The 20641-nt window shown below is 44.3% G+C and overlaps 1 protein-coding gene across 5 annotated transcripts in view; it reads left to right on the forward strand.

The window, feature by feature from the left end:
- Window positions 1-20641, forward strand: part of Aoah (acyloxyacyl hydrolase) — a 199903-nt gene that overhangs the window by 99893 nt on the left and 79369 nt on the right. For all 5 annotated transcript variants that reach the window (XM_063233961.1, XM_063233963.1, XM_063233962.1 and 2 more), the window contains one exon: window positions 1463-1557. In XM_063233961.1, coding sequence (XP_063090031.1) covers window positions 1463-1557 — 95 coding nt within the window. The remainder of the gene's footprint in view (window positions 1-1462; window positions 1558-20641) is intronic.

Genomic DNA, 20641 nt, shown 5'->3' on the forward strand with positions numbered 1-20641 from the left:
GCTGACTAGAGGGATCCCTATATCCACCAGGCTAGAGATGCAGGGCTAAGGGACTTGAGGGAGATGACAAGCCCCGGCCTGCAGAACTCCCAAAGGTGACTGCCAAGCAATAGCCCTGTATCCTGGACGCCCCTGTAACTCAGACAGCTGAGCCACCAGTACTGTCTGGAGAAACCTCAGCACCCCATATTCCCATAAACAACTCATCACAAGGAGCCTCAACACAGACCCAGGGTGACGCCTCTATTAGGTGATGCTTTTCTCCACTTAAAGAAACACTTCCTCTCTCCCTCACGCTCTCCTTCACACCAGCTATTCTTACTGGGCACCGAGGCCTCTACCTGGCTCTGCATTTCTAAGACAAAAACAAAAAACCGCAGTCCTTCCTTTGATCAGCTTCACGTCCGTTTGCCTATGAGCTACCAGAGGGGCAGAAAGCAGGATAGGAAATGTAAAGGCCCATTCCATGTGCATGCAGTTGAGAAACATTAGGTGGATGGGTAAAAGAATGGACAAATAAGTTGATGAATGAATACAGGCCCAGGATGTCCCTCAGTCAAGGAGCACTTGCCTAGCATATTTGAAGCCCTGGGTTCAATTCCCAAACATGAACAAAAAAAGGGGAGAAAATGATAAATAATGCAGATCTAGGAGAAGCGCTGGACAGTTTGGCCTCAGTGTGGACAGGCTCTTGGAGTCCCCACGCCTCACCTCTCACCAGGTATCCTGACCTGCTCAGTCCCTGCTGTGTGGTATCCCCACTGGGACCCCAGGCTTCCCTCAGGGATGGAGAAAGGAGGCTCTCTCTCTGCCTCTGGGAGCATGGATTTGTTCTCTAGGTTTGGAAGGAGGTGGCAGAGTGTATTTCCAGGTGAACAATCGTTGCCTTGGAATCAGACTAAATGTCTCTTACCTCCAGACACACAGGCTGCACGGTGGCCTTTCTGACTCAGCGGCTCCATTAATCAGCCAGAATTATCCACCCAGTGCTTCCGTGTGTGTATGAATTAAGGGCTTTAAAAGACCATAACATCTTTGAAAAATCAAAACTGCCCCATAAGGTCATTAGCTCCTAAAGTGAATTACAGTGGAAGTTGATGTGTTTTCCAAGAAAACTATTTCCAGAACCAAAATGCAGAGCATATTTCTGAGTCCAGATAAAGTTTGGATTCATTTATTTATCCATCACTCACTCAGGCTGTGGCACGCCAGCTGGTCTTATACAGAGCTGGGAAACCCACTTTCATGTGTACAGCTTAGCTCACAGTACCACAGCCTCAGGATTCCTCCAGCTCCCAAGCTCTGTGCCCCTCACACCCCAGCCCAGGAGATGTGGCTCCACATCATTGCACCCTTGTGCTGCCCGTGCAACACACGCTGGGCTTTCCTTGCTCATCCCTGCCCAGTTCAGAGCTCCAGCTACTTGAGTGCATAAATAATGGGAATAAATTGTGCTGCCTAGGTTCACAGCCCAGGGGAATCATTTTGCTGGGAGACTCAGCTGGGGCTCATTTTCACATTCCTCCTGAATGGCTCACAGCTTCGCAGATGTCTTTGGTAAGTAATTTGGGCAGTTATCATTATGGATGTGCTGTCCTTTGTTTTTGTTTCCCTTTGTTTCCCTTTGTTCTCTCTCTCTCTCTCTCTCTCTCTCTCTCTCTCTCTCTCTCTCTCTCTCTCTCTCTCTCTCTCACGTGTGTGAACGTGCATGCGCGCCAAACAGGTGCCAACTTCCCTCCTCAGCAAAATCTGCCATCAACAGTAAATCCAAAATCTGCCATGAACAGCAATCCACAGCCATTTCCATCCTAGGCAAAGGGAGGCCAAGGGTTTCTTCACCTCCCCAGTCTCAGCCTAAAAGCTGATAAAGAACCCTGAGGGTGGCAGGTGAAAATCAAGAAGAAAGTGGCAAAGCCAGGCATAGTGACACAGGCCTACAATGCTCACACTCTGGGAGACCGAGGCAGGAATATCACAAACTGCAGCACAGCCTGAGCAAGTTAGCAAGACCCTGTCTCAAAATAAAAAAGAGGCTGGAGATATAGCTCACTGTGATGGTCCCAGGTTCAATCCCCTGGACTGCAAAAAAATAAAATAGAGGAGTGGCGGAGGGGCAAAACAGAAAGTGGCACACTCACAGAGAGCCCAGGGGTAAGGGGCAGCACTCCAGGGTCTCTTTAGCTTGGTTTCTGTCTGGGCAGTCAAGAAGGGACTGGACAGGGCAGACTGCTGGGCTCCTGATGGCTCCCTGCCCCATTGAGAGTAGCAGGGGTCAGAGATGCCTGCGTCCCTTCCAAAGAGCAGTAGGACTCTCCAGGAAGGTGTTGTGCATGTAAAACCAAAGAGAGTTACATTCAGAGAGAGTTGTAAACAATGACAGAGTTGTGGGAGGCCAGGAAAGTGGAAGGAAGCCAGAGTTATAGTGGCGTCAGGCATCAGGCACTGTGGGCAGGATTTATGTGAATAACTCGGGTGATCAATTAAGGAACAGTCACCCTCAGTATCTAACCCACCGCAGAGGGAAAAGGAGATAGACCTTTGATGGTTGCGTGTATACCTAACACACATTTTTCTCTGTTATTCTTCCCTAAACAAGCATGTATCTTGCACTTGCATTGAGTTAGCTAGTATAAGTCATCTAGAGATGCTGTAAGATATAGACCAGGATCACACAGGTCACACAAGAGATATCACAGTGCATTATTTTACATAAGGGACTTGAGTATCCATGGATTTCCATATCCAAGTGCTGTCCTGGAACTGATGGCCTGGACACCAAGGAGAGACTGTAGGGTGGACTTAAGGTAGCAACTCTGTGTGTTAGCAGATGGTCACCTGAGCACCCCCTGTCATGTGACCAGGGCCACTGTCCTCCCCTCAAACTAGGAAACACCTGTGGGAATGGTTTGGTGAATGATGGGAACAGGAGGTGACAGGAAATGCATTCCAAATGCTACACATCCAAGCAGGGACAGTGCCATCAGATGCAGATGCAACATCGGCTCCTCCAGCTACCTGAGGGAGGGAGAGAGTTGCCTGTGCCTGGACCAGCTATGTGACCAGCAAGGTCCAGTGCAACTGAATGGTGGACTCATTTGTTCACCGTGCAGAGGGAAGTTCTAAAGGTACTAAAATAAGGAATTTTTGCCATTCTTCTGCAATCTCTTGTCTGCTCGTAGTGTTGTTGTTTTGTTTTGTTTTGTTGCTATTCAATGTTGCCATGGTTTATGTCAGTGCCCCCAAGCCTCATACAATTATGGACTCAACCAAACCTAGCATTTGTGATTGGTTCATTGTCTTGCACTCGGATTGGTGGTGAGTGCTATACCACCTAGGGGTGGAGCCAGCATACAATGTAATGGTGGGAAGAAGATGTGTCTCTCTTGTGGGTTTGCGTCTTACTGTTTGTAGCTGCCATGAATGGCTGCCCCACAATGCCATGCTGCCTTGGCGCCAACTGCATATGGACAGAAACCTCCAAGAACTGTAAGAAATAAACCTTTCCTACTTAACTTCAGGCATCAGGTATTTTGTCTCATCGAGTAAAAAGTAATTAAAACAAATGTCATTTTTAAAAATGAAAATTTTAAATAATTGACACAAATAGTACATTTATCTTTGTTATATAGGGACAGTTCTAAGTGCAAATTATATGTAGGTACCTGCCAGATGCACAGGGGCAACAAAGAAAAGGGGACTCTAGGGAAAAGCTTGTTGTAGAAAGAGTGACATTTTGTACAATGATAAATTCAGGATCTCCACAATAATTGAAAGGAGATTGCTTATGAGCAATCCAAGGTCAATCAAGGAAAGCTGCTTTTAGGAGGCATCAGAGGCATCAGAGGGGAAAAGCCCACATGCATACAGAGCAGGTGACCAAACCAGCCAGTCCCCCACTCCCGGGGAAACCTGGGGCTCAGGACAAAGGTACCAACATGAAACCCAAGCAAGAGACCTGAGGCATGCAGAGTGGGTCCTGGAGACTGAACAGGAAATCCTGGAAAAAGGCAGACCAGGAGATGGGACCAAGAAATAAGGAAAGATAATTTTTGTGTACTGTGGGAAACTTTGTTTTCCTTCCAAAGCCCCACTGAGCAGCCAGCCAAAGTATGAAATCTCAACCAATCAGACTTATTTCTCAACACTAAATTTCAAAAAATAGGGGAACAGCCCTCCAAAGGGTTTGTTTGTTTGTTTTGTTTTGTTTTCCATACTTGGGATTGAACCCAGGTCCTTTGCACTGAATTACATCCCGAGCCCTTTTACTTTTTATTTTGAGACAGGGCCTCTCTAAGTCACTGAATTGCCCAGGCTGATCTAGAACCTGTGACATTCCTGCCTCAGTCCCCCAGAGTTCTGAGATTTCCAGGTTGTGTGTTAAAAACAATCTGATAGCCGGGCATAGTGGCACACACCTGTAATCCCAGAGGAAGAGGCAGGAGGATCCCCTAGTGATCAAGGCCGGCCTGGGCTACATAGTGAGTTCAACCCTGAACGATATAACAAGACTCTGTCTCAAAAACAAAATAAAGCAAAAACAACACTGGCCTGCCCAGCTATTATACTTATATGAGATTGCAAATCCTTATTCTCAACCATTAAAAGATTCAGAAAACATACTATATATAGACCATCCCTGGAAAATAATTTATTTTAAAAATCATTCCAGGTTCTCTAAGCATGGTAGGCAGCCAAATGAGTTACTAAATTTAATTTCATACAATTTTCAAATATATCCAGTGTCAAAAAATCATAAAATTAAGCCAAATGAAAAACTACAAAATATTTATAAAATATTAAGTCAAAGTTTAAATCTTCTAATGAAATTCTGTGATTGTAAGAAAGATATCTTTATATTTTTAATGATGAAGAACATGACCAATATTGACAGGAATTTTATTTTCAGCTGTAAGAAACAAAATAACAATGTAATTCATTATCCTTGATCAAACAAAGGCTTAAAAAGAGATTAAAGGCCTAGTTTTAGCAATCATATGGTGCAACAGGCATATTATTTCACCATCAGTGAGGGGTTAAGTTGCTAGAACTTCTCTGAGAGGAAATTTGGCAATATATAGAAAGAGTTATTATACTGTTTTTTATTTTGATCAGTAAGACTACATCTGGAAATTTCCCCTTACAAATGGTCAATCATTTGCTCAAGAACATTCAGCAGAGAATTTTCTGTCAGAGGAAGGATGAGAAAAAAACTTTAAAAGTCCAAAAATAGAAGCTCTAAAAATATATTACATCTGTACAATGGACTTAGTACACACATTAATTGACAACATTTATGGACAAGAAAATATGCTAATTGTGATTCAGTAAAGAACAAAAGCAGGCTAAAAATAATGTATAGGAATGAATTTTGTGAATGTATAAGTGGGTCTGTGTGTGAATAAAACATAATTGGAAGGTTGCAGATCAGTATGTCAGTATTAGCTCTCTTTAGGAGGTGGAATGATGGGTAATTTTTTCTAATTTTTCCATTACATGGGAACCAAATATAACTCCAGATTTGGGGAACTTGGAGGCCAAGGGTATAACTCAGTGACAGAGAACTTGTGCAAGGCCCTGGGTTCCATCCCAGCACCACACACACAAACACACACATACACACATACACACAGAATTTGGAGCTGGGTTCATTGTGCCTTATTTTGTTTCATTTTAAGCAAATAACCAAGGAAACCAGCTGAAGAAAAGCAATGCACTGCTTTATTTAACCTTTGTGTAAGCCTTCTGAGGTGTTATTACTCACTTTATAGACAGTTAGGGAGGGTGGGGAGACTCCTCAGGGTTACACAGGGTCAGCGGCAGATCACCTGAATGGACCACTCACCTGCACTCAGTGAAAGAAGGGGGTACCCACCTCAGGTGGGGTTCTGTGCTTCTGTGAGCTTTCAGCTGTGAAATATTTTGGACTCCTATGCTGCACCAACAAGGAGCCACTGCCACAGTGGATGGTGCGACCTAGCGAGGCTGGTCATCTCTGCGTGGCTGTCCTTCCTGTTGCTCCCCATGGCTTCTAAAGGCCAAGGAAAAAGATGCTTCTCTTGAAACCTGAGGCCCACTCTAGGGTTCTCTTGGAGAGGACAGTCTCTCACCTGCCTTCTTCTCAGGGCAATGGCTTGCTCTGCAGGATGCTAAGTTTCTAGGGAAGAGAAAGAATAAAAGACATTATATCACAGATGCATAGCAGCACAATTCATAATAGCTAAATCTCCGAAGTGGCCTATATGTCCATGAACAGATGACTGGATAAAGAAAATGCTTCAGTCATGTGTGTTTGAAAATGAATGCGCCTTGATATCATAACATCAAGTGAAATAAATCAGATACACAAACTCAAATACAACATGGTTTCTCTTCTAAAAGAAGCCAAATATATAAGTTAAAAATAGAAGATAAATAGTGGGAAACAAGAAGACACTTTTTTGTAAATAGGAGGGTGACCAAGAGATAGAGAGAGGGTAGGAAGGGAGGGTAGGACAAGAGGATATAAAAAGAATTAAAACGTTATGCACACACACCAACTCCCCATGCTCAATGTGATCGTATGCACTGCAAACATGCACCAATAAATATAAAAGAGACAGAAACTCACTTTGCAAGCCCAGCAGCAGCCCATCCTAGAGGCCTAACAATTAGAATTAGCACTGTAGAGCTTTTCACCTGCTGTTTGCAACAAGGACTGGTTAAAATGCTGTAGCTTAGCACATGTGCGTGAGTTTGGGTTTGAGTTATTCTCCCTCCCACTTTCTGGACAGGGAGCAGCTTTGAGAAATGCCTGAGAGATCAGGCAGATGAAGGACCCACATCAGACCCAATAGGAGTTAGGAGTCACAGATCTCATCGATATGGCAACAGCACCATGGACAGTGGGCAGCAGTACCATTTTCATGCTTTTCAGTCATCTGTTTTCAGCCTTGATGTTCGACGGTCCTAACAGTCTCTCCAGGTTCACATCCTTCTCCAGGATAAAAACGCAATCACTGGCAACAGGGATCTGTCTGAAATTGCTTCTATGGCATAGCATTTGGCAAGAACAGAAGATGAGACAAGAAATGTTTTTTCTTGGATTACTGATGCTGAATATTAAGTCCTAGCACAAGTTACTGTCAGAGTAACAGCCACTCTGCATCTGAAGCCTGCATCAGTTCACACGCCATCATTTCTCCTCACTCACATGTGGGTTGGCTGGGCTTTGTTGGTATTGGGTCCAAGGTACAGGTCTGCCCCACGTCACTCTGATGTTCCTGCTGTCTGTTGCGAGTCTGTTCTTCTCATGGAGAAAGCAGAGTACAAGAGCACAAGACCCCTGCACAAGCACCTTCGCTGTATCGCACCCTCCACCAACCCAACTCCAAAGCAAGTCGGCTGACCACAGGCAAGCTCAGTGCCAAAGAAGTCTCTGTCCAATGCGGGAGATGGAGACAGTGACTAGCTGTTTTGTGGCTTTCATCTAATTACACATGTTCTGGAAAACAGTAAGGAAAATTACGAAGAAATCAGATGAAATTCTTAATTATTCTACCACCCAGAGAGGATCATTTATCATTTTAATATTTTGGGATATCAGGTTTGTTTTGAAATATTTTCTTAACATTATTATTTCTTTAAAAGATATGTTCACATTAAGAGAGCCAATTTTGAGGAGTAAAACTCACTCCACTATTTAAAATTTTTCTCATGTCTCTCTACTGTGTGCACATGTATCTACGTGAATATGTACATGTATCTGAACATCGTATGCACACATATATATTCTAGTCACGAGAATAACAAGTTTACAACTGGAAATTCTCCTTTTTGTCAGTAAGTACTAGTCACAATCTTAGTCCACCTTGCCACTTAGTCTCTATATTTATTATATTTATGGGTGCTTCGGAGTTTCCTGTTAGTGGACTTGGACAATGTGCTAAATCATTCACCCAAAAGTGGATATTAAGCCAATTCATGGTTTTGTTCTATGACCATTATTAATCATGTTACCTTTCCAAAAAAAAAACACTTCCAATTTTTAAAAAGTGTTGTCTGTAGATTTTCTTCACTCATGTAAGGATTCGCTCTGGATGTGAAACCCTTGCCTCATCAACAGCCATGAGCTGTGTTGAGCTTGGATGTCCCAACTTCCCATCATTTGGCTTTTAGCCCTTGAGGCAAATGTAACCAACATCTCAGCTCTATCGAGGGAAGGTTCTAGAGATGCACATTGGCAGAACTGTAGTGCAGCACTCACCATGATTAGTTAAATCAACAAACACTCACCCAGAGCCCTCAGTGTACAGATTCCTGTGCTGAGCTTTGACACAGCAAGGAAAAGGATGGAAAGAACCCGGTCCTTGCCGAGTCCAGGATCCTGTGGGAAATGCAGCCCAGCAATGGCGCTTCTAGAGCAGTGTGTGCTGCGATGATGAAGGAAGGCTTCCTGGAGAAAGAAACACAAGCTCAAAGCAGAAGAATGAATGGAGGCAGTAAGATGCTAACAAACCTTGGAAAGCAAGTCCTGGTGTTTTAAGGTGAAGATCCCAACTTTGGGCAGGGGGTTCCAATGGATTAGAGGGCATCCAGGCAAGGAAGAGACATGGAAGGCTCCCCTGAGAAATGGCAGCAGTCAGGCTTAAATCTTAGAAAATGTACTCTGGTTTCAGTGCACCAGGCAGATAAGTTTGGAAGGAAACTCAGGCAAGAGGACCACAAAGGAGGTGATTATCATTCTGGCAAAATTGTACTAAACTAGAAAAGTACAATGAGAAAGCAAAGAGCTAAACAAACTCAGAAGTCATCTAGGATCAAGAGTGGCCACGCCTCTAGTCCATGCCATCCCCACCCTGGGCATTGCTGTGGGAGAGACCTCTGCAGTAGTCAGCTTCCCAACCCTGTACAAAATGCCCGAGGCTGTTAACTGATAAAAGAGGAAAGGGTTGTGTTGGTTCATGATATTGAAGGTTCCATTGACCCGTTTGCTTTTGGGCCTGTAGGGAGGTGGCACATCATGGCAGGAGCACATGGCAAAACCAAATCACTTGCTTTGTGGCCAGGAAGCAAAAAAGAGAAAGAAAGGTCCATAATGCCTTTCAGGGGTACCCTTCCAATGGCCTTACCACCTCCCCCTGAGCTCTCCTCCCACACAGCACCAAGCTGGGGGCTAAGCCTTGAATACATGGGTCTTCAGGGCACATTCAGGATCTGAACTGTAACACCCACCCTCCTCCCCTCCAGCTGGATCCCAAGTGTTCCGTAGTGAGCACATCTGAATGCGGCACCTCAGAGCGGCTGCCTGAACTTGATCCCTAACTGCAGGTTGTCCCCAGAGTCTAGGCCAGCCTTGGAGATTAGAGAGGAATTAGCTGCCCTGGGAAGCTGCCGGTGCCTCTTGTCTCTCTGTGTCACGGCCCCAACAGTTACAGTGAGCATAGCATTCCCTGTCCAAGCTGGGGACTTAGAGCAAAAAGAGTGACAGGACTCTAGACATGAACCTGGATGTGCACTGACAAGCTGAATGCAGTCACCCTACCAGATAGCATGAGTGCCATATCCACACTGACCATTAGGAGTGGTGTTCAGCAGGCAATTTCAAGCCCCTCACCTACTGGATTTGTCTAAATCAAATAAACCAGGTCCAAAATCCTGGCTCAGTCACTTAGTTTACTTATGTATTCTGAGCTTTAATTTCCTTATCTAGCTGATAAAAATGATGATGGTAACCTCATTAGAAATTTGGGGTGACTTTTATGCCAGCATGTTATTCCTGTGAGGAGTGGACAAGGCAGCAGGGCAGAAAGAGTGTACTTGACCAGGAAGAGAGGAAAGGGTGAGAGACGTCCTGACAGGGACAAGGCGGCCACACAGCTTCATCTCCAGCTGAACAAGGCAGAGGCAACATAAATAAGAGACTCACAAGCCATGTAGTAGAGAAGGGACAAGCTGATCATGGGAGATCCGTGCAAGAACCCCAGAACAACCCCACTCCAGAGACTCAGCCGTGGCCAGAGACAGTCACGCCCCATCACACCTCTTCCTTTTCCTCTTCCTCTGTCTCTGGAGTCAGAAATAGGAGGAAAGGCTGGTGAAGTGTAAGAAGAATTGGACACATTCTCCTCCCCGGGTACAGACAGGCAGCCTCTGCCTCGGGAGAGGCAAGGAGTTTCACTTCAAATTCTGAAGACTGGGCTCCTACAACTGGACATTTTTGTATTTCCTAAAAAGCAATGTAACACAATGAGAGGAACGTATGTTTTCCAACAATGAGCAATTGTATGACTCGGCTGGCCCAGATTCTCTCTCTAAAGTAGGGGATGACTTAACACCACAGTTTCAGAGGACAGAATAGAATTTGTCTCATTGCACCCTACAAGTACTGCTTCTTGAATGTGCCAGACCTCAGATACAGACATGATGATGGAGGCTTGGTGACTGCAAATTCTCTTCTCTCTGTTGTTGGTTTCGATCATCCTAAGTGTTGCTTTATAGAAAATAGCTCGCATCTCAGAGGACCAGGTCACAAACATTTTGGTATCAGGTGCCAACTGTACTCTTTAAAAAACTGAGGAACCCAAACAGCTTTGGCTTATGTGAGGGATTATGAGTTAGATATAAAATGTCCCCCCAAAGTCTCATATGTTCAGAGGTGGAGCTTTTGGAAGGTGACTGGACCATGGACACAGTGTCCTCATCACAAGATCCGTCCCTTACTGAGCTCGTAGCTAAAGGTGGCATGCAATGGTGGGGTTTGGTTGGAAGAGGAGGTCACTGGGGGTCTGACCTGGGAAGTGTGTCTCCCTCGCAGGCTCCTCCCTCCTCTCTCCGCTTCCTGGTTGCCATGTGGCGAGCACCTTTCCACTGTGCTGTCTCCTTAGAGAGAAGAAACAGCACTCAGTAATAACTCCCGTGGTCCTCACATAACTCCCTCCTCCACATTCTTCCCCAGCCTCCTTCCCTTACTCTTCCAAAGCCTTTGAACTGCTTCCCTGGAATAATCGGTTTATACCAGGTCCTGATCAGTGTCAGGGTCCACTAACCAGGGCTAGTAAGGAAATAAAAGCATTCAAGTTGGTGGATTTTTCACAGAGAACTGGCCACACAGGTGTTAGATTTAACACAGACACCACTTAAAATGAGGCCTCAGCCAGGTGCTACAGGGCAGGCCAATAATCCCAGCACTCTGGGAAGCTGAGGCAGGAGGATCAAAAGTTGAGCGCAGCCTGGTAAGTTAATAATTTAGCAAGGTCCCAACTCAAAATGAAAGATGAAAAGGGTGCAGAGTGTCATGCAGTGCAAAGGTGCTGGATTCACTCTCCAGTACCACAAAGGAAGAAAAGAAGAAAATAAAAGAGGTATTATAGGCTTTTCATACCCTGATGCAAGAGACACAGGTTCTTAATTTGGATTCTGCAGCAATAACAGGTGGGGGAACCACCATTCAATGCGAAAGAGCTGGTGTCCACACCATTAGCAGGTGACAGCCTGTTGGAGTGTAAACAGTAGGTCACAAGGTTTTATCCAGAACCTCAGTGGAAACAAATAATTTAAACATTGGTGTTTGGTGCTATCTCTTTGCTTCCCAAGACACAGATCATATCATCTGGAAAGGACAGTAAACGCTGTGGAAAGACAAGCATTCATACAAGCCATTCCTGAGACCAGCCAACATTCCTTTGTCTTTCACTCCCAATAAGACAGAAAAGGCTTCTTGGAGCACAGCGCCGGGTTGCAGCTGCATTCACAGAAGAGGAATCCATCATCATGGGTGTTCTATGCAGCCCCTTCGCCCCTCTCCTTCCATCCTCTAGTTAAGCAGTGTGGCACCCTCGAGGCCTGTTTACAGCTAATTAGATTAGGAGCGTGTTCATCTGGAAAGATATTTGTAGCTCAATAAAGAGAGTGTGAAGAATCACCCTGTGGTTCCTCAGAAGCAAAGGCCCTGAGCCTCATTGCACTCAGGACAGAAAGCCAATCCCATGCCTCTCTCCTTAGCCAGCCTCAGAGTCTCTGCAAGACTCCTGAGCTGCAGGAGCCAGGCTCTCATCCAGCCTCCTGCGCTCTGTGTCTCTCTCTCTCTCTCTCTCTCTCTCTCTCTCTCTCTCTCTCTCTCTCTCTCTCTCTCTCCTGGAAGACCTCAACTTACAACGGTTTCAAAGAAAAACAAAGAGTAAATCTGAGAACACATTCATGCTGGGGTGTTTTTTGTTTTTTCTTTCAAAGAAGAAATCGCTGTTTGAGCAGCTTTGCTATAAGCAGAAGGGAGACAGAGCAATGGCAGAGGCCGGTCCTGGGTACTGCCCTCCTGCTTCTTCCCCAATCTGTTCAAAAATTATTTCCAAAATATTAAACGCTATGAAGATTTCACTGAACCAGAAGAGGTGGAGGAAGGGAAGCAATTACAAAGCACCGTTGCCGAATGTTTATTTTGCTCTGGAGGCTGTTTCTGTCCTATTAGGGAATCTTCGCACGACCCCTGGCAGGCTGTTGTTCATAAGGCGAGGAGGCACAGTTGGATTTCATGCTGCATCAAGGACAAAATGCATCCATAATCTGGCTGCCAAAAATGCATATTCACTGGATGGCAAAGCAGTTCCAACTTCCCAGCCTCTGCACCCATCCCTCAGCGGGGCTCAGGGTGTCTTCACTAGACCGCAGACAGCTCAGGCAGCTCCAAGTGCTCCCCCACCCTGGACTCCCCACCTGGCTTCCTGCTCTCTGAATTTTTCAGGGCACTTCAAGCTTCCGCTAAGCATGAAGGCAGATTTTCATGGTGCGTATAAAATATGGAAATTCTGTCTGAGTTAACTTCATGTGGACGGCAGAACATCTAAGCTTAGAGGACTTTTTTTAATTGTTTTTTTTAAGGTGAGGAAAAGCTGTTGTTCAGTAAAACACAAAAATCATCTATCTATTGCGCGCCACGGAGATCTTGCAGGCGGGCAGAGAAAAGTCACTAAATGAAACCAGGGCAGCCTCCATCCTGCTGACTTTCACTGGTCTCTTTCCTTCTGCTTAATTATGTCCATCACTTTGCTTCCCTGGCCCCACGTTAGCCATAAAATGGGTCTAGTGGGACAAGCTCATCATACGGGAATCAGACTCTTAAGTTGGCTGGAATGTGGGAAGAGGAAATTTGGCATTTAATTGTAATTTGGGGTGCTTGCAATTGATAGCTAGGTGCCTTTCATACATTAGTCTTCAGTGCCTAATTTCATTTTTGCATCTCCTTGGGGAGCACAGAAGGCAGGGATTCCTTGGTCCAGTACTAATTCAGATGTCCGGGGGACCAAGACTGGTTTTGGGGGGATTTCCTAGTCAAGGAAATGGCTGGAGGATTAGTTGGAAGGATAATTCCTAGAGGAAAGTCAAGAGGTGCATGTATGAAATCCAAGGTTCAAAAAGTCCCAGGGCAGACACTGAGGGCAGGCGCATCAACTAAGAGTTCAAAGCCTGATGGATAAAAGGCTCAAATGACAGGGGATCGGGAGGTAACAAAGAGATGAGGGTACTAGGATGGTGACAGATTTGAGGGCCAGTGAGAATGAGTGGATGAATTAGTTCCCCTTAAAAGACTGGTAATCTATCAAACAATGTATAGGCTCAGCATAGTCAAAGGCATAGTGACTTATGATGGGAATGTGTTTTCCTGTCATATAATAATACAGAGAGAGGTGATCCAGGACAGGAGGACACTCAGTGCATCATCCTCAACATGCAGCTTCCATCTGTGGGACTTGGGTGGTTACTCCTGGTCTTGCTACTGCCCACTGTAAGGGCAAAAAAGGGCCAAGTGAGGGCACTCACATCCCTGGGCAGAACTGGCAGGAAGGGGTATGTGCCACTCTCCCCCACTGTAGCCCCAATGCCCGTAACCCTGACCTACTAAAACGGCCACTTCGGGCTGCAGCACAGATTTAGAAGTACAGTCTTGGGCTTCCCAATTACTACTACTCTATCATTAAAGACAGAAAAAATGGGTAAAGGGAGACTGCTGGGGCACCGGGGGTGGAAACACTGTCTCTAACTGCAGGGAGTTTAAGTCTAGCTGGGAAGATAAACAAACTCACAATATAATAGTAATACAATGCAAATATTATCTTGTGCTTACTAAATACCAGATATGATACCTGAAATTATTTCATCTAACACAGTCTGAATGTCTGTGCTCCTCTCACCAAAAAAATGCATTTTGGGAATCTAACACCCAATGCTGACAGTGTTCAGAGGTGAGACCTTTGAGATGTGATTGAATCATGAGGACACCACTCTCATGCATGGAATTAAGCAAAATTCTAGGACTCAGCACGCAGGCACTGTCTATGAGGTGGAAAAGAAACCCTCGCTAGACACTGAAGCTCCTGGTGCCTTGATCTTAAACCTCCCAGGTTACTGGTATGTTTCTGTTTTTTACCCCAGTCTCTAGTATTTGGTTACAGCAGCTAATCCTGGAAAAGATGCCATTATCTGATGTATTTTATAGATAAAGAAACTAGGATTTAGAGATGTTGGCAAACTTATCCAAGGTAACAAATACAGTTAAATACAGAGCCTGAATACAAACTGGGTCTGTCAAACCCTAGAACAGAGATCAAGAAATCATATGACTTGGGCCAAGTGCTATTGTCCACCAGTTTTTGCAAATTAATTTTTATTGGAACACGATCCTGTCCTTCACTTACATATTATCTGTAGCCACTTCAACATTACAAAAGCTTATTGAGTTGTCACAAGAGACCAAATGCCCTACACCGCCTGAAATATTTATTATCTGGCCCTTTCCAGAAAATGTGTGCCAACTTTGCCCAGTACTGGTAGGTTAGGGGAAATTGGCTAGGCCTGCACCAGGCAGAGTAAGAACTCAGAGAAGACACCTAATAGGGAGGGCAGGTGGGCATGGATGCTCCTCCCACAGCACAGCAGGAGTAGCTAACTCCTGACCCATGAGTAGCAACCCCAGCAGAGGTTGCTATAAGAGCAGAAGCCATAGCAAAGCCTGCAGGGGCAGTGATGGGTTTAGGGGCTGCAGGCTGGTGATGGGAAGGAGGACAGAGGAGCCTCCGAGAGAGTGGGTGACGCCGTGTAAAAATGACACCGTGGTAGCGACAGCAGCCTGTAGACCAGCATGTCCCCAGCTCAGCCAGTCACCACGGTCACCCAGGACACTTATTCAAAAGAAGATTCTAGAGCCCACCACAAATCACTCGGTCGGGACCTGGATTTTAAAAGGACCTTCCAAGAGGTTGTGGGACCCGTGCTGCAGGTGATAGGAGGAGAAGGAAGGGGCAGGGTGTCTGGTCAGTGGCAGATGCAATAACAGAGGGGCAAAAATATGTAAAGAGGGTGGGGCTGAGTGATGGCCTCGTGATCCAAGGTAACAGGGACAGAGAGGAAGGAAATGGGATCAGAGTCTGTGACCAAGATAGTGGGGAGCGAGTATCTAAAGCAGGGCTGGTTATTAGGAGGCCCCAGTGAGGCCTCTGCCCATTCTCACCCCGTGACTTGACTGTGAATGTGGGCTTCATCTGGTGTCAAATTCCAGAGATCAGCTCCAAGAAAATAAAGATACCCACACCCTAGAGTAGACAAATGTCAGCCTGCCTGCCTTAGAAACAAGTAAATCTTTTTTTTTTTTCTTTTTTAGACAGGGTCTCACTATGCAGTTCAGGCTGGCCTTGAGCTCACTTTGTAGCCCAGGCTGGTCTCGAACTCGCAAAGATCCTCCTGCCTCAGCCTCCCGAGTGCTGGGATTACAGGCATGAGCCACCACACCTGACTCAAAATAAGTAAATCTTAGCCAGGTATGATGGCACATCCCTGTAATCCTAGCTCTCTGGGAAACTGAAGCAGGAAGATTGCAAGTTTGAGCCCAGCCTGGGCAACTTAACAGCTTAGCAAGCTCCTATCTCAAGAATTTTTTTTTTTAAATTAAAGAGCCGGGGATGTAACTCAGTGTGAAGGCCCTGCATCAGATCCCTGGTACCACCAATCAGTCAATAAATGAAAGCAGTAACCAAAGCTTTACAAAACCAAAGATCAGAAGAGTCCATTTTTATGATATGATCCTTTGGTTGTTTGTTTCTGGCTCTTTGAGGATTTATTCTTTTATGTTTGTGAAAGAATTTGTTCCACTGGCCCCATGGAAGGATTGACTGATGGTTGTCTTTGTGTAAAATCAGGACACAACAAACTCTTGTTTTCTTACTTTTACTAGTCTAGGTACTGTTCTCCAATCACTTTGGAAAAAATGGTGGAAGGCATGGAATTCAATAGGAAGAACCCAACGCATGGTGTGCTCTCATTTGGTTCAAAGCAGTTGGATAAATATGTCCTTTGACTCGTTCATTGAATAAATAAATCATAGAGCTAGAGCTTAAATAATAAATAATAGAAAAGGGAAAAAGAAGAAACTAAGAGGAGCTGACAAGGTAAAAAAATGATGAAAGAGCCAGAGTTGCCTACCTTTCTGTCTTTTTTGTATTTACTAATCATATTTTGCTAAAAGTCTTTGACTATGTCTTCTTTGCCCTCTGAAGTTTTGGGACTGGTATTGGGTCAAAGATAAAACTGCTTTATCTTTTCCCAAAACATTGCTTATTTAGCTCAAACTGAAGTTTAAATGTGCATCCTCATAGATGCTATGCAGTTCTTGTTACTGGTCTATTTGGATACAGCATGTTTTAAGATGCTAAATTTAAGGGTCATTTGTTACACAGCAGTAGGAAACTGATACATTTGGTATTTTCTGATCTTCTTTGGATGTAATGTAACAAGTTTAGTCCTGGGTTTTCCTTGTGGCATCACCAATGTCTAAACTATTTTACCCTAGCCCGCTTTCTCTGGCTACCTCTTATCAGTTTCTCAAGACTCACCATCTTAGTTTTAAGCACTTTATGAACATAAATTTATCATTCACAAGTATGGATGCTGGGAACTCTATCCCAGAAAAGTGCAAAGGTTTTGCTGCTGCTTCAAAGATGGCATCTCCTAGTTGGGTCCTTTATCTAGTGAGAGGGACAAAGGTGCTTGCCCAAGCATTTCTTTTAAGAGCCCAAATGTTATTAGTGAGCATGGAGCTCTGCTGACTAAATCACTCCCAAATGGCCCACCTTAATACAATCAGCATTAGGTATTAACTTTTAGCATATTTTGAATTTTGAAGGGGCACAAATATTCAGAAAATACCACTTCTATTAAGTGATACTTGTTTTAAGATTCCTCTCCCAAAGCCCAACATATGACCTACATGCCCTTTCTATGTAGATCTAGAAACCTGGACTTCACCATCGAAACTATTAACAGGCAACTAAGTGAACTTACCTTGTGCATGGTTCATTTTTTCTAATCTTTTCAACCAACAAATAAAATAAGTGCCATTATTAATTTTTATTGGCAATAAAATGGAGGCAAGAGGGACTGAAGAATGTATCTGAGGTTACCAGAGGGAAGTTGCTTATTGTCCGTGGCTCAGTATACAGTGAACCCTCTGTAGAAGGAGCCGAGAGCTGCCTGGTGTGATGGTCAGCAAGATACCAGTACAGGCTGATCTGTGATCTCTCTCTCTCTCTCTCTCTCTCTCTCTCTCTCTCTCTCTCTCTCTCTCTCTGTGTGTGTGTGTGTGTGTGTGTGTGTGTGTGTGTGTGTGTGTGTCCACGCAAGTGTAAGTAATGAATTACAAGACCACAGGGATCTTCCTTAATAGGAGACTCATGCACAAAGAATTGTAAGGTTTACAAATCAAACTTGCAAAGTTAAATTAGCTTCTCTAGTTGTCTACCTCAAAATGTTAATTTTCCAGAATGCTAATCTAGTGAAGCCTGAGATTACACAGGCAGAAGCCAGATGGTACATTCCCTCTCTCTCCTCCCTGGGCTCTGCCAGCTAGCTCCAAGGACAGACAGACCGCAGAGCATCTGTGTCAGTGTTGTTCCCAGTATACTGAGTGCCAGAACTGGCCCTGGGCATGTGGGAATGGAGTATATATGATGTCTGTGTAAGGTCTCGTGTTCGTTCAGAATTTACCCCAAAAATACTCATTCTGTTCTCTTTATTCATTTGACATGTTCTCCATAGAAGGGAAACAGAGAAGGAACAGACGGTGGAAACTCTGGGGCATTCATGAATTTCGGAACCCTTTATGCAAAGCCATTTCTGAGAGACCACCCTCTACACAGGCAACCATAAAGTCTCACTTCCAACAACCAGCTTAGCCAATTGTCTTATTTAATGGAGTTTGGCAGCTTAAGGGAAAAGCAAGTACCAAATATATACAAATGGGCTACTACAGACTAAGGACCATGAGTCTGCTGTCTGCCTCTCTGTTCCTAATCCCATCAGAACTCAGGTCAAGACCCAGCCCCATTTCTTACCAGCTCTGTGACACTGGCAAGTCAGTCAAACTCCCTCTGAGCTCTTTCCATAAAAGCTTTTCCTAGGACCTGCACAGTGATGTGTGTGGGGTTTTTCCATCAACAGAAAACACAAAAATTCTCTGGGCTCAGATCCAACAGCCAGAGGCACCTGTGATAAAGGGGCTGACTCCATGCTGCTCATTGGTTTAGGACCTGGCCACTGAATTTATCACCTACGTGCAAAGCAAAGGTGTGTGTGGGGTTTTTAAGAGGTAATAACATCCAGCATCTGATAAATGGCAGTTGCTCAAAAGTGCTTGTTTGTAGAAGGCAGGGAAAGAGAAAGGGGAGGAAGGCGAGCCCTTGCTTTTCAGAGTTATGTTATTAAATCAATTTGTGCAAGGTACCTGTCTCAGCGCCTGGCGTATGAGGCTTTCAATACTTCAGCTTCCAACACTGTGGCTTAAAGTGCAGAGGTTACCTAGGAAGTAAGTACATTCAAGCATTACTAATAGAAATGCATTTATTGATAAGACATAGGCATGTAGCAAAGCGTAAAGGAATGGGACCCAGGCTGGAAAATTTGCATGAGGATTATGAGAGCTCTTAAAGTTTTATAATTTGATGTTTGTATAAGAAAAAGCACTAACTCAGTGGGATAGGGAAGACAGTCTAAGCAGGATATCTTTGTGGTGGTTCTGGGGTCACTGTGAGACAAGGCTTAGAAAAGGGGAAAGCCTCAAGTTTGCCACCTACAGGACAATGAAGGAGTCACAAACCAGTCACCCTGGGAGGCCTTCAGCCTCAGCACTAAACAGCCTTTGTTTCAGATTCCCTTGTCTTGAGACTAGGTGTGTTATTGAACACCCAAGAGCTACTCGCTTCTTTGAATAAACAACAATCCCCTTGTATTCTTTCAGGGTTTAATTCCCAGGAAATAATTAAAATGATTTACTTAAGTGATGATGGTACTTTTCATATTTTTTAAACAGTGACTACCTGCAAATTACTCTAACTTTGTAGTGCTGAAAATAATCAGTTCGGGTCTAACCCAGTTCAGCATATTAGGAAAGTGAAGACACTGCACAGATTGTCCACAGCATTGCTGGAGGGGGAAGGGTACATCCAAACAGTGACTCGAAACCACCAGGATCTTCCCATTATCAACAGAAGACGGGCGGAACCAGATGACTGTGTGATCAATGCCATTACTCTTGCTTTCTCTTAGCAGAGATGTGAGAAACTCAGACATCAGTTACTTATCAAAATGGCAGTTTAGGCTCATTTCCAAATTAAAATCATTGTGTTTACTAAAGAGTCAGCAAGAAATGAGAACCAATGGATTTTATCAATACATAAACAGAGAGGGAGAGGGAAAGGGAGACAGGTCAATGGTAAGTGACAGTTTTACACAAAAACATAGCATATAGTTTCTAATTATGACATTAAAAACACATTTACCCCATTGATAAAAGTCAAGAGGAAAATTAGAAACAATGCAGTAGTTGACCTAACCCTCTCTGAGTTGCTCAACTCCTTTAAACCTGCAAATTTTTTCTTGGTAAATATTAAGTCTCTCCACATATGTACATTTAAGACACACTTAAAATGAGTTCCTGAGAACATGGATGCTCAAGAGGAATAAGCAGGAGAGGATGATGAAAACCTTAATTTGCATTTTGCTGCCTTAAGTGCCTGAAATATCTTGGGTATAATGTTGCATGAATGAGGCTTTCAGTGTGTAATGCAAAATGACTTAAACATTCTCTTGTTGCTAAAGTATCTAAGGCATTTGCTATTAATGGCTGTTATTTTTCATTTTTATCTACCATATTTACAATGGAAGAAACAGACACATTGAGCCTGTCATTGGTATGCTCAACTCTTTTCTATTACCTGGCAATAAATTTCCCTCCTCTTCCACCTATAACAGTCCTCTTGGAAAGGAGCATTGGGTGGTCCACCCTAACCACAGCGCTTTGCATACTGTGGGACCTCTGACTTGTCCACCTATTTCTCACTGTCTTTTGATCTTTCCGTCAGTCTGCTGAACAAGATAATACTCCTGTAGTCGTCAGAGTTGCTGAAACTGTGGTACTGTTACCACTACGTCTTCCTTGCAGCTAGAAACAGTAAAGTCTCATAGCAACACTGTAATTGGAGTCTAAGACTTCAAACAGGAAATCATAGCTTTGGAATACTTTGAAGTTAATCAAATCACTGTGATAAACCTACGCAGCTGGTCTGCCAAGGCCTTCTAGGACTACAGTGGAGGATGCAAACTCATCCTGGTCCTAGCTGTGAGT

This window comes from Cavia porcellus, unplaced genomic scaffold (assembly GCF_034190915.1).
Source record: "Cavia porcellus strain 051 isolate PalLab524CR breed Dunkin Hartley unplaced genomic scaffold, mCavPor4.1 scaffold_23, whole genome shotgun sequence".
Lineage (NCBI taxonomy): Eukaryota > Metazoa > Chordata > Mammalia > Rodentia > Caviidae > Cavia > Cavia porcellus.